Source organism: Sinocyclocheilus anshuiensis, unplaced genomic scaffold, assembly GCF_001515605.1.
Source record: "Sinocyclocheilus anshuiensis isolate Anshui unplaced genomic scaffold, SAMN03320099.WGS_v1.1 scaffold329, whole genome shotgun sequence".
NCBI lineage: Eukaryota > Metazoa > Chordata > Actinopteri > Cypriniformes > Cyprinidae > Sinocyclocheilus > Sinocyclocheilus anshuiensis.
In genome coordinates, this window is record NW_015540881.1 from 34,962 (window position 1) to 49,194 (window position 14,233).

At 43.3% G+C, this 14,233-nt stretch overlaps 1 protein-coding gene across 1 annotated transcript in view; it reads left to right on the forward strand.

Annotated features, from left to right (window-relative positions):
- chd7 (chromodomain helicase DNA binding protein 7) overlaps positions 1-14,233 on the forward strand; it is a 52,250-nt gene that overhangs the window by 9,914 nt on the left and 28,103 nt on the right. The window contains exons 2-3 of the mRNA XM_016486210.1: positions 4,624-6,632; positions 10,923-11,363. Of these exons, the coding sequence (XP_016341696.1) occupies positions 4,800-6,632; positions 10,923-11,363 (2,274 nt within the window). The 5' untranslated portion in view covers positions 4,624-4,799. The remainder of the gene's footprint in view (positions 1-4,623; positions 6,633-10,922; positions 11,364-14,233) is intronic.

The following is a 14,233-nucleotide window of genomic DNA, read 5'->3' on the forward strand; positions in this document are numbered from 1 at the left end:
ATATATATATATATGTGTGTGTGTGTGTGTGTGTGTGTGTGTGTGTGTGTGTGTGTGTGTGTGTGTGTGTGACACAAGATGGTTATAGAAGTTCACAGAACTGACTCCGCAACAGCTGAGTAAAACTGTTTCATCTATGCATGTGGCACTTTAAGCATTATCGTATCGCATATCGAATATCGCATTTTTCTTCAATATCGCACAGCCCTACTATATGTGTGTGTGTTTGTAAAATGGCACAGCCTTTTAAATATCTGAAAGACACTACACTCTTAACATCAGTCAGTCAAGCATTATAATATGATAATCAAGTATTGTTTAATAATAGAAGTTTAGTAAATAGAATTAAAACTTGGTAACTATGTATGAATGCAAATTAGTAATTTTAACTGAACTTAGGACTGGTGGTGGTGCTTTTTTTTTGGTCATTCAGGGAAAAAAACGAATAATAATAATAATAATATACGAATTCTACTAAAAATTATTATACGAATTCTACTAATGAGAACAATATAAAATGCACCAAGGATTCCAGCAAGCTGCTGAATTCATGAATATTAATCAGTTTGTGTGCGTTTGCTGGAACTGATTTGCTGAAACCAAAACAAGGACGATAATAAGGGAGCGCCAGCCAATGAGTTTTAATTGAGCATTAGTTCCGCCCACTACCGGAGAACCCGGCAGTTCTTAAAAGCTGAAGAATTCCAAAGGAACTCCGTTATTTTGACGGATTCGCTGAAATCAAAACGAGGACGATAATAGGTGAGCACCAGCCAAAGTAGTTTCGCTTTCACAACGAAACACACCGTGTCACACACGGCGGGCTTGAGAACGGCGTGGCCGGCAGATTCGACGAGGGAGCGTCCCTCGGGCTTGGGGCAACCACATGTGACGACCCCGGGCTGGACTATGTTTTTCTAATACACGCATGTATGAATTGCATGTATTCAAACAGCGCTGCACGAGCTCGCGGCGGCAGGGTTCAAAGTCCAAAGCATGAGGAAAATCTGCGCTGAAACGGTGTTATTCGTCAGCTGCTCAGTAACATTTTTATGAATTTTTACAAGGCATGTGACAATGCGATACGTGCAACAAGCATCTTCCCAAATTCGTAATGAGAATCGTTTGTCAACAAAAAAAAAGCACTGAGGTCTTCCTGTGGGTTTCTGCCAAAATAAAAGCTGAGAAAAAGCAAGAACTCCATCAACATTAATAAATGTTATTGTAATTTTACTGTTGTTCTGTAAAATAAAAGAAAATAATGAAAATAATAATTACAACAGCTCTATTAATACATTTATTGTAACATAGTGTTCAGACTGGGATCTAAAATATTTTCTATAAGTCTCTTCTACTCAGCAAGGCTGTATTTATTTGTACGGTAAAAAATACATGCCTGATTCAAGAAGGGGGTCTAAAAATGGCCAAAAAATATTTTACTAACTTCATTTTAAGTTAAATTGTGTTTTATTGGTATAATGTCTGCTAGAATGTTAAAAAATGTTCAGTGTTAAGTAAACATTTTTTTAAAAATTTCTTTGAAATGTAAGACAAAACAGTAAAAAGCACATTTTGGCTATTTAATTTATGCAATGGTGAAAAAAATTGGCAAAATAGGGGAAAAAACGTGAAAAAACGCGTTCGGCCTTCGGCCCAGTGTTTCATTTTGTTTGGCTTTGGCCAAGAATTTATTTCAGTTCATCCCTTGTAAATAGCTTTCAAATATATTTGATTTTGTCCATATATACATGACAAAAAGAGAAGATGAACACTAGCTTAAGCAAAACGCTGCCGTACTTTGTAACTGCTTATGTAAACGTGCTTATTGTCATAGAAATGGACTGAGAAGTCTGAACTGACCAGCAGATCACATAATCATCACGGTGGCTCTTAAGATTACTCCAGTTATGCTTTGCCAGCATGGGTTATTCTCGATGAGGAGTTGGGAATTATGGCAATAACTTGCCCCTGAGTGGACCTTTATTCAGATTTATTATGCAGCACAGTTGTCGCACAGTAAACCACACTTTTCACATGCACTGGGCTTTTTACCCTATATATCTTAGGCTATGAATCACTGTAATCACAGGCGGATGTTGTAATGTTGCCAGAGTATTTGTTAATCACCCAGTACATTGTTTTAAAATCGTACATCGTAACTCAGAATGTCAAGAAGAAAAGACCGATTATGACTCTGCAATGGTGTTATTCCTCATTTTTCACAGCCTTAATATGGCAGTGCATGTTTTTAAGTCAAATTTGCTTTTCTTACAGAATTGATTAGGGCAAACAAATCAAAAGTGCCTCTGCTTCCTCTAAAGGGGTCAAAATGTTATTTGCTATTTCATAGATGGTGATCTTGTCTTTCTCTATAACTTCAAAATTAAATTAAATAAAAAATTAAATATTTTCCTGTGATCCTTGTTTCTTTTCAGGACCAGAACAATCTAAAAATTTTTTACAAATCCAGCACTAAAGTTGTACTTTTTTTTTTTTTTTGTTACACCCCTTTACTAGTGAAATTGTTTCCCTTAGGCTTTTTTTTTTTATTTTTTATTTTTTTTTTTTTTTGTTACACCCCTTTACTAGTGAAATTGTTTCCCTTAGGCTTTTTTTTTTTATTTTTTATTTTTTTTTTTTTTAGAGGATGCAAATATTGTATGTAGCTTAAATATGTTTGTTTTGACCTGGCAAGGTTATTTTAGTGACGTTATGTGTATTCGTGGTTGTAATTGGCTGCATCTTCACTTCTTGTTCTGCCCTCTGGTCAGGGGCAAGCCTGGCCACCCACTCACTGCGGTTAAGCTGTGAGTAAGTGTGTACGTCATAGTGCTCTTGCTCTATGGCTTGTGCTCCTCCTGAGGGGTGTGGTGCTCCAGAAGGAGCTGTTCTGGCACTTCGCCACATCTGTCACTCTCCGAAGAGAATTGGGTGAACGGTCAGCCTGCCGGCTTAGACGCCAGATCTGATCATAGGGATTCAAATTTGCGGCTTTTGGCATGGCTCTGTAGGATCTCCCAACCTCCCCTGCAGATGCAGCAAGAGTAGCGTAGTACTCTGGTGAATAGGGACTGATTTATAGCTGTGGTGTTGAGACTCCTCTTCCTGCTCTTAACTAGAGCTGTGAGGAAATTAAAGCTGTGGTGCTGTCACCCACAGGCAGACATCTCTCCTCCTTCCGATCATTCCTCCTATTAAGATTGGCTGTGGTTGTAATGGTCAGCTTGTGCCATCACCTTTAGGGCTTTGGGACAAAAAAAGTTAGTGATTATTCAGTTGTCCACCTCAAAGAGATGCCTTGCTTTTTTAAACTGATGGTCTTTTTCCTTATCAATGGAATGAATATTTGTGCTGGTCTACTGGTTTTGGTGAAGTTGTGTAAGTCTGTAACATTTATTTGCTTTGTGTGGTTTGTAGCAGTGACTGTATACTATGATATTGCCTTACAGGAAGTCTTGACACCTCCTGCCATGCTGCACGACCACTAGCTCATTATGAAGTTATCTAGTTTTACTCACTCTTGTCACCCTAGTTTACGGCCTGAAAGTTTTTTTTTTTGTTTTTTTCTCTGTCATATGTTGCCATAGTGCTGTATAGCAATAAACTATGAAGTTTCATGTCCTCAGAACTTTTGTGGCACAGGTTTTTTTTTAGGATGCCTAAAACGCAACATGCTGAAGCTTGTTTTTCAGTGTGGCTCTTTGATCCTTAGATTAGGCTGGTCAGTATAGATTTTCACCAGGATAGTTTTAGCAGCCATGTGGAGAGGTTTAGAGAGAGAGGAAAATTGGGGGTTGGGTGAAGTAGGAACTGGATGGGAGGAGCCTGAGATGGGGTGGAAAATTTTTCTTTTGGGGGTAGCTGAAGTCGAGGCATTGCATTCCTCGCCCACCCCCGCTCATATATGCGTAACACCCCCTACATGTGCATATTCACTAACTAACTCATATACACACATGGAGGTAGTTGTGGTTGAGTAGGACATCTTAGCAAGCCGCATTTTCCCCCACCCTTGCCTGGTTTATCTCACATCTACATAATTCCCTCTGCTCATCTGATTACCTTGCACTTGGGACAAGCTGGTTAGGTATGCAAAGTGTGTATGAACTTACGCCTTACTCATACTCCTTAAATGCTTCAGAAACGCACAAATGCAGGTGGCAACAGGCCACCTTTAAGACTTGGCTTCAGCAGGTGGGCTGCCTGCATGTGTTCCTACATCTGCCTGCCTGGTCTGGCAGCTGCTGTTGTTTAACTACCACTGCTTCTGCTGCTGTCTCACTTTAAACTCCTTTGTTCTTTTCCCACCATCAACGAATTGTAAAGAATGAATGAATTTAGGCTTGGTGCCTGTGTGTGTTGGCCCTTTTGTCTGGAAGCAGAAGGAACAGAGGGGTGGGGGCTGGGATCAAAGGTTGGCAAAGAGTCAGTTACAACTGATTTAACTGCAAAAAAAAAACTAATTCTCACCACCCTTCAACTGCTCTTGTATCTCTCAACAGCTGTGACTCACTGGCTGAAAATTTAATAAAGAATGGTTAAAGTGAACAAAATGGGCTTGCTCTCACCTAGAGCTATTTGTGTTAATACTCCCTCTCTCTCTCTCTCTTTCATCCTCTCCAGGTCCTGTAACCTGACTTTGCCTGACACTGCGTTCTCTGAGAGAATTAAGGAAATATGGAGTGACATGCTGCAGATTAGTTAGCGGATTAGCGGCTTTGAGGACATCCACCTCTGTGTGAGCACACATTCCCTGTCCTGCTTCTGAAGCTCGGCTGCACAGCAGGAGCACTGCAGCCATGGCTGACCCAGGCATGATGAGCCTCTTCGGAGACGATGGGAGTCTGTTCTCTGATGAGTTGGAGGGCCTGGGGGACTGTGGCTACCCCCAAGGTCAGGCAAATCCAATGAGTCAACAGATGCCCCATGAGCACCAAGGCTACGGGCAGCTCCCCTCTTCTCTTCACCTCTCCTCACCTGCTGTACCTGGACAGGCCAAGCTTGGCCTCCATTTTGACCACTTCAGTCAGTATGAGCAGCCCAAGATGCATCCAATGGACCAGCAGGGGGGCCGGATAATGGGGAACGGACCAGTTAATGGCATGTCCTCCCCTCATTCCCGCTATCACGGTCCTCCACCAGGTGCAGGAGGGTCTGCAGGGCATCATGTCTACCCGGGAGCACAAGGAGATGGCCAGAGCCAGTCATTCTCAGATAGCGGAAATGCGTGGGGCGCTCAAGCGATGCAGGTGCCCGATCAAGCTAGACCTGCTTTCCAGCAGCAACCTCCACAAGCCTCGTCTCATCAGCACGGCCCTGCCGGACCACAGGGACATGCCCACCAAATGGGCCCTTTCATCGGCCGTGGTGACTATGCCATGCAGGGCCACAACCAGACGCAAACACCCCCCAGAATGAACCACTTTCCCCAAGGCCTCCCTCAGGAAGCCAATCATTTCATGGGTCACGTGGGGATGACTCAGAATCCCGGCATGTCGGGACCCCCCATGCGTCACCCAGCACAGCCTCCTCAGCAGCATCAGCAACCCAATCAACAATTTCTCCACAGGTCTGGCCAGGGTCCGGTTCATCAGGAGTCTGTCGCCAGCCACAACCCCCAGTTCCCACAAAGCCCTTCAAGACAGCAGCAGCAACAACAACAGCCGCAGCAGCAGGTCATGGGCGGAAGACCCCACCAAAACATGGGATATAACATGCACAACCAGCAAGTCCCTTCCAACACTGTAAACAGCTCAGGGCAGTACCCTCCCTATCCTTCATACGGCAACCTTAGTCAGGGATTAGCCAACACTTCAGGGATGAGTCCCAACTTGAGCCTTACCACCAGCAGCAACAGTAACCCTAATGCTCCCGTGACCCAGGTGCAGCGTTACCCTGCCCCGACGGGGCCCCAGCGCTACCCCACACCTGGGGCTCAACAGGGACCAATGCACCAGCAGCCCATTCATGTGAACCAAATCAACACCCAGCCTATGCATCCAGCTCAGAACCAGGTTGCAGCCCAGCAGAAGCTGCAGCAACAGCATCTACCGCCTCCACCTCAGGGATCATACGCCTCCCCTCCTTCCATGTCGCCCATGAGGAACCTGGCTACCCCTGCGGGCACGCCTCCTCCCCAGCAGAGCCGCCCGCCCAGTGCGGGTTTGGTAACTGATGTGGGCGGCTACCCCGGCGTCCCGCATCAGCCTCAAGGCCCAATGGCTCTCGCCCAGAGAGGAGCCTGCCCAATGAATGCAGCTCTGCAGCATCCCCACCAACAGCTGTCGTCGCATCCCTCACACCCACATCCTCCACCAACCCAGATGTACGCTGCTTTGTCACCCAATCACAGGGCCACGGGCGCTCAAGGAAGACCTCCAGCAGGACCGGGTGCGAACCACACAGAGCCCCAGGACCAGAGGCTGCTCGCCCAACAAGCGCAGCGCCAGCAGCTGCAGACGCCCCCATTGCCTTTCCAGCAGCAACAGCTGCAGCAGGTGCACACCCCTCCTTCGATTCCCCCGTCACAGACACACCTGGCTGCACACCACCAGAGCTCCCCTCCATCTCAGCAGGCATGGGCACCTCCTCACCAGTCGCCTCCACCCATGCAGAAAGTGCCTCACATGCAGGTGAGTTGTGCAAATGAAGCATGCCTTCCATTGCCATTAAAAGTATTTTGGAAAGTCCATGTTGTGCACGTGGGTGGCAGAAGGCCCGTTTGAAGGTTTCTCTTAGCGGCTATGGTGCCGCCTGTGCCCCACATGTGTGGAAATGGATTTTTACAGCTGTTTGTTTCCTCCTCACTGCATATCCTGGCCCCTCTCCAAGACACAGGCGCCACAGTGCTAATCTCCAAAGCCCTACCCCTCCCCCTTCCCACTCTGAAGGGGAAATGCTCCCTTCCTGCTCGCTGTAAGCATCACTCTCCTCCCCCGTCTGCACTCCTTCCGTTCCCCTCTCGCTCTGCTCTTTCTGTTTGCTTTGCCTGTCTCGGAGGACTCATGCGTGAGTTAATGGCGTACGGCAGGATGCGTCCTGTTGGGAGGGTGGAGGAGGGAGCCAATGGGGAAGGGAGGTTAGCAGCTCTCAATAGCTGCGTGTGTCACGTGCTTCTGATGCCATTAGCTTGTTTTGCTCTGAAAGCCTCTTTCTCTGGTGACCCATTCACACACAATGGCTGCTGTTATGCCAGCATGCACATCCTGCTCATAGCATTTTTGTGTCTCTTTATCTCACTCATACCAGCGTTGACAGCCATGGCTCGATGTCAGTGGTCGTGTCTGGCTGATTGTGTGATTATATTAAAGTTTTGTGGTTGACATTTAAGATCAGTCTGTATTCATCCACCTCACTTGTGACCTAGATGAAGCGCATGCAGTTAAGTGTACCACTTTCACTGTAGCTATTAAGCCATCTCGTTTTTGTCCCAATCATGAGTTGTCTAAAGACATTTAATCCTAACATATTTTCTATCTGCTATGGTGTGAATGAAAATACGCCCTATTTTCAAAATGCATGAGCTTATTGTGAACAATTCATCTGTTCAACAATTCATAACTGGTGTTACAATGAAACAACAGACTTTTCTGGTGACTTAAACTAGATGTCTCTAATCATTTAGTCTGTTTAACACTGACAATTTTTTACAATTGACTGTAAGCTCAATATCAGATCTGTCTCTATCCAATCAACAACCGTTAAACCAGCAACTGCAATCAACAACCACTTAAAATCAAGTTCCCAGCCCTACATGTTAATCTGTTTTACTCAGATGTATGTCACAATATAAAATAAAAGATTTGTCAGTGCTTCCTTTACATCATGACCAGTGTTGGGAAGGTTGCTTTGGAAATGTAATGGGTGACGGATTACAAGTTACCTTATTTAAAATGTAAAAAGTAGTGTAACTATTTAAACTTATTAAAGTAATGTAACTGATTGCATTTGATTACTTTTTGATTACTGTTCAGAATTCAAATTTTTGCTACATTTTTCTAAACCGTTAATCATTTTGAGACATTTAAAGCAGGCAGGGTTAACCTTACAGTAGTACTGAACACTGATTACTGTCAGACTTTCAAAATACTTCATCACTTTAATTAAGATAATTTAATTTTAAAGCACAGTCACCACTAAATCAGACTTTAGTACCTCTTTTTACTTTAAGATTGTTCCGAGGTAAAATACAGATTTAAAATCATATCAAAATATAGTTTTATTGCTATGACACTGTTTTTGAAATCAAATCTTTGCATAGCTATGACAGGAAACACTGGCATCTAACGATGCCAGGGGGGAGTTAATTTCAAAAATATAGCATATACACAAGCCCAAATAGGAAATATAACGGATATCAAATAAGCATGTGTCCTATTCTGTGTCCTAAACTCCTGAAACATTGGTGTCCCTTTTCTTTTTCTTTTTTTTTTTTTTTCTTTTTTTTAAGAGCAGTCGATGCAATTTGGAAAGAAATCAGTCAAATCTGTTTGTGTGTGAAAATATTCAGTTGTAACCACCTTTGTAATCGTTAACACTTTCACATTTTTTCACCGTAACTGTAACTGATTACAGTTACATTTATTTTGTAATTAAATTGTGTAATTCCGTTACATGTAACTAGTTACTCCCCAACACTGATCATGACTTTAACTCTACATTTTAGACCAGCTGAGAGACAGCATACATTGATATCAGGATCTCTCATCTAATTTCTGAAACCTGCAATGGTTTTCAAAAAAAAATATTGAGCAGGAACATAAATTGGCATTAAGTTAGTGACATGTGCTGGTCACTTTCTTGCACACCAAGTTATCAAAGGAACATAGGCCCCATTTTCTCCTCTCAGAACGTACAGCGCTCACCTCTCGTGCTAAATGCCAGAGCCGTGTCATTCATGAGATATTGAGAAATTTGATGCGAATTAAATGAGACTGTGACCTTTAAGTAGAGCAGTGCTTCATCTAAGGGAACAGACTCTTCATTGTGGCTCCAGTCAAACTGGTACCAAGCGCAAGTGTTCACAACATCACACTGGGCTTTAAGAACTAAAATAGAAGTGCAGATGGCAATGCATGCATGCCATGTTTATGATTCCTTTATTTCCCGTTTATCAGTTCATGCAAGGTGCCAGCCTCCTGAGACTCTCTGCTGACAGCAGCTGCCTGCCATCTTAGTGGTTTCACACTCTCTCTGGGTCAGATACAAGCAGAGCAGTACTTCCTAAATATTCAGCATATAGTCAGGAGTGTACGCTTGCACTTGCTGTTCTTAATTTGCGCAAACCAAATGTTGTAAAAGGAAGTTGCAACACAGAATGGGTAAAATGTCAAGTGCATAAATGTTCTAGTAACTCCTGTCTGGCTTTTTGATGTGTTAAGCCCTAACTTGCCATCGTTGTCCATTTTTAAAGGTTGGTACTTTACAGAGCTTTATAAGTTCATGTGACACAGAGATAGGAAGCCTTTGCTATACTTTGGCATCAAGCGTTTTTATTCTGTGGGAGTTTTATTTGGAGTAGTTAGCTGCTAGTAAGTAGCTCACAGTATCTAAGTGTTTCAGTGCCATAAATTTGTACCTCATTTAGATGAGCCAGAGCAGCCAGAAGCAGACTGAAGTTCAACAGCAGTGAGCAATGAATCTTGAAGATAAAGTTTAGCAAGGGTTAGGCTCTGTGTCTGGGAGCCAGCTTTTCATCAGATGAATTGGGTGGTAACTCACGAGTTCGCCCTGCAAAAAGCCTGCCGTGCTGAGCCCAAGCGCAGTTCTCCTTCAGGGAGTATTTAGCTCACCGAGTGAGCACTTTGCCTGCTAGATTAACTGACACGTCAGTCTCCCCCTCCAAGAGATGAAATCCTATATTGAACATATTGTATTCTGGACTGCTGCTGTCAAATTAGAAATGCAGAGAGCGCGTGTGGTAGGCCTATTGTCATTCATGCAATTGATTATTGGGGAGGCTTGGCAGGAGGAGAGACATTTATCCGCTAAAGCGGCGGCAGAATGCTCGCTGTTCCAGCTGCTCTAATGATCACCGTTGAACTGGGTGTTGGGCATTTTCTGTGACCTTGCCACTGTTTGGCATGCATGGTGCACCCTTATTTCTCATGCTGTTGTTTACAGGAAATATGCATTTCATCACCACAGTGATGTGGTTTACAAAGTCTTTTGTTTTAAAAGCGAAGTGCATGGTATGCAATAAAACTCTAGACTAGAATCAACATATGGCTTATGGAGAATACACAATATTCTTCCTGATTTGCCAGGATGGAAACTGGTTTCACCAGGCCAGTTTTTTGTGAATATGCCTTTTGAAAGCTGTAGCATATTGCATTAAATTTGCTGACTTCTAAAACCGAGGCATTTATGAAGTATAGATATAATTTATTAGTGTCATAATGCCTCAGTCCCATCTGCTGCAGGGACTCTGGGAAGCTGGACGCTTGGCACAGCTGCCAACATGTTTCCTGTCAGTCTGTCTTTGCCATGAATGGAGAGGGGGACAGAGATAACTGCAAGGAAAAAGGCAAAAACTTTGCAATGCTGCCGAGTTACAGTTAACACGGGCACTACTGGGAGCAAAAGGAATCAAACCAAGTAACATGGCATGCCTCAAGGGCCAACAGCAGCAGGGGCAGCTGTATGAGTGCATGAAAATGCGAAGATGTTTATTCATTTTTCCCCAACTTATCCTAGCTTTTCTGGGCGATTTAAAAAAATAAAAAATAAATAAAAAAAATGCTACTTAATGTATCTGGTGTTGATTAATGTAAAGAAGCAGCGATGCAATGAGCTTTGTTCAGCTTCTCTGTGGTTGTGAGATATGCAAAAATTCAAAAAGGAAATCCTCTAGTTGTGTCTCCTGCCTTGGTTATATTTCTTTTTGGTACTAACAGCTCCTGTCTCTCTCTCCTCGTCATCAGCATTCTCCATCAGACCCTTCCCTGGAGATGATAACATCTAGTAAGACACCTGCCTTGGGCCCAAACCTCCAACCAGCCAACTGTGAAATACAGCAGACGAAGAGCGAGCTCAAGCCAAAAAAGAAGAAAAAGAAGAAAGCCAAGACGAGCGAAGACCAAGAGGGTAACAACATTATTGGTGAGGCCGGAGGAGCTTCTCTGATAAACGAGGGAGACTCTCTTATGACTCCTGTGGAACAGTCTATCATTGAAAAGAAGAGCAAAAAGAAACCAAAGGAGAAGGAGCCCAAGGAACCGAAAGAGCCCAAGACTCCCAAAACCCCGAAGACTCCTAAGACACCCAAAGAACCTAAGGAGAAAAAAGTGAAGACTGCCACCCCGAAGCCTAAGAGCTACAAAAAGCCCAGGTATGCAAAATCTGAGCCTCCTGTAGTCTTCAAAAATCATATCTAAAGTTTTATCTGCATTTTGTTTAAATGTTGCAAATGTACCCCATATTTACATGAGCTTCCAAGTGTGAAATGTCCATATTTACTGTAGGTGCTTACTCGTGTGCTGGATGGAGTCACAAAGCCTCATGTGATCATCTGGTTCATTGAACTGTAGATATGTTTAGTATGAGTTGTTTTCTAGGTCTGGTACAAGCTGATGGTGCTTTATCAGAGTTCAGAGTTGTCAGAGGTGTTATGTTTTATAACGTTTTTGAGAGACAAGGAACTTTATATTGTCTAAGACTGACTTTAGCTTTTTTTTTTTTTTCTCTTTGAATTGCAAGCGCTAAACCACAAACGTGACACCTTTCTGATAAAACCGTTGCTAGTTGCCTGAACTTAATTCTGGAGGCCTTTAAAAAAGATAATCGCATCTCATCTTTGCTGATCATTTGTTCTGTGAAGAAGTCATTAGTCGTTTTATATTTTATTAACGCTACCTAAAACGGTATACTATCATAAACCATCTCTCCTCTGGATATAGCTCACAATAATGCTGCTTATTACATTCAAATGATGCCCCCTTCCTTTTTTCCTTCGACCCCCATCCCCCTCAGAAAAGAGAGAAAATGCATCCATTCTGAATATGCAGAGCAAGGTTGCATGGCCATTTTTCCTCTAGCGGAGGTAGTAACATGATCCGGCTAAGGAATGTGTCCACCTTCCCCCCTCGCCCATCCGAAGCCCCGTCACTCCACCGCCGCGTCCCTTTCATCCAGAGGAAAAGGGCCGGGCCAAAGCAAGCTCATCTGCAGCACAGTGCCAGAGCAGTAGGTCATCTGAAGGGGGAGGAGGGAAGAAAGTGTGTGTGTTTGTGAAGGAAAAGAGGAGGGGGGACGTCTCCATTCAAAATGGCACCTAATGCTAGTTAGTCTACAATGCTGTCTCATTAATCATGCCGGCCTGAATTTGACCAAATCTGCTACAGAGCTGGATGTGTGGTGTTAGCGAGCCCCTGTGGATAGTTTTTAAACTGTGTGGCCCCATTTCTCAAAAAGTGGGCTACATATAGCACATCTCGCATTTGATGTGAGTGTCATTCATTTCCCTTTCCCCATCTTCATTTGTTTGTTTATCAGCTCTTTTAACGTTTTCCTTGTTTAGTTACTCTTTTCATGCAAGTGGAGTACAGGAAACTAGGTTGGACATTAAAAGTCTTGGCCTTGTATCTGTTGGCGTTCTTATCTGACAAAGAAAGCACAACTATAAATAGTCATTCTCAGGCCGCACCCAGGGTAAGATGTTGAGCGTCTGTGAGCCCAGGTTTTTTTCCATATACACAGCCATCAAACACTTCAGAAAGATCCCTCCTCAGCACTGCGTTGCATGTGGCTCTTTCCCCCCACGAGAAGACTGTTTTGCATTGCAAATACACACCTCTCACCTTCAATTTATTGGCAGGTTCCCAAGCAACTATAGCAAAGCCCCCATTTTAGTCGGTGGGGTTGTTTTCTAATTGCATAACCACCTAACCTGGGTGGGCAGTTCCGCCGACCCTTTGATTTCCATCTCATGTCGAAGCAGAGTCTCTCTTTCTCTTTCGCAGATTATCTTAGCTACATCCTGTGCGCTCATATACGAAAACCACAACAGTCGCGGTTGCATAGGAAGTGCTGCAATGTGTGTGTACTCAAAGATCTTCGCTTGCGGGACCAGCATGCCTGTTTGCTCACAAGTCTAACTACAGTACCTTTACGCCAGACTGCTTGCTTATTTGTCCTCAAACAAGCGCTCCGCCTTGTCTTCCCTCCAGGCTCCAGTGGAAAAAAAGTTGAATTCTGTGTGACATTGAACCTCAAAGACAAAGTGCAGAGAGGCGGATGGCACAACAGAGGGAAAGGGCCAAGCATCCAACTTTGTCCTCCCTGTATATTTTATCCTTCTAAGACTAGCAGACCTGTCCCACCTGAGCTTGGGAGTTTTCTGTTCTTGTGAAGTCTTGTGTCGCTGCTTTGGTGATCAGACAGGCCACCGTCTCAAAAGAGTGAGCAAGTGAGACGGTGCGGTGAATGGATTCGAGAAGTGTGCCGACCGCTGAATGCGCAGCCACTTGGGGACAGGCAAAAGTGAAGACTCGCATGCTGTCCATCAAAGACTCCCTCGCTTAAAACAAAGAGCCGCCCCCCCCTGGCTATGCACATGAAAGACCCTACGCTCTGAAACACTGTTTCTTTGATCAAAAATTATTGCAATTTCTAATATTGGTTTGCTATTTTAATATACTTTAAAATATAATTTATTTCTGTGACGCAGCGCTGAATTTTCATCACCCATTACTCCAGTCTTCAGTAGGGATATGCCGGTATCAAATTTTCATGTTGCGATTAATTGCTAATGCTTTTATCTCGGTATACGGTATTATCACGATATTGAGATTTAGTTTTAAAAAAGTGCTGTCATAATACAGTATAACAGGTTTAATAACTTTTTTCTTATAACAAAAATAACTGAACATTTAAATGCAATAAAGCAATACAGAAAAATGTATAAAGTTAAAAGTTTTACACAGATTAAAGTGCAAAAGAACTATAAAGACCAATAGGTATCACTTTACAATAAGACCTCATTAGTTAACCTTAGTTAATGCATTAACATTCACAATGAGCGCTTTCATCCAGAGCGTCTCACATGTTCCGCCATGTGCTTCAGGTCAGCACTTGTTTACATCAGTGAGCACATCTTTCATGCAGCATACAGTGGTGTTGTGCATTTTGACCAGTTGATGGGAAAAGTATTCTTAAAATGCATTCAAAATTCGGAATAACTTGTAATATATAATTATTCACGGTATTTAGAAGAGCCCATGATAACAATATCGTG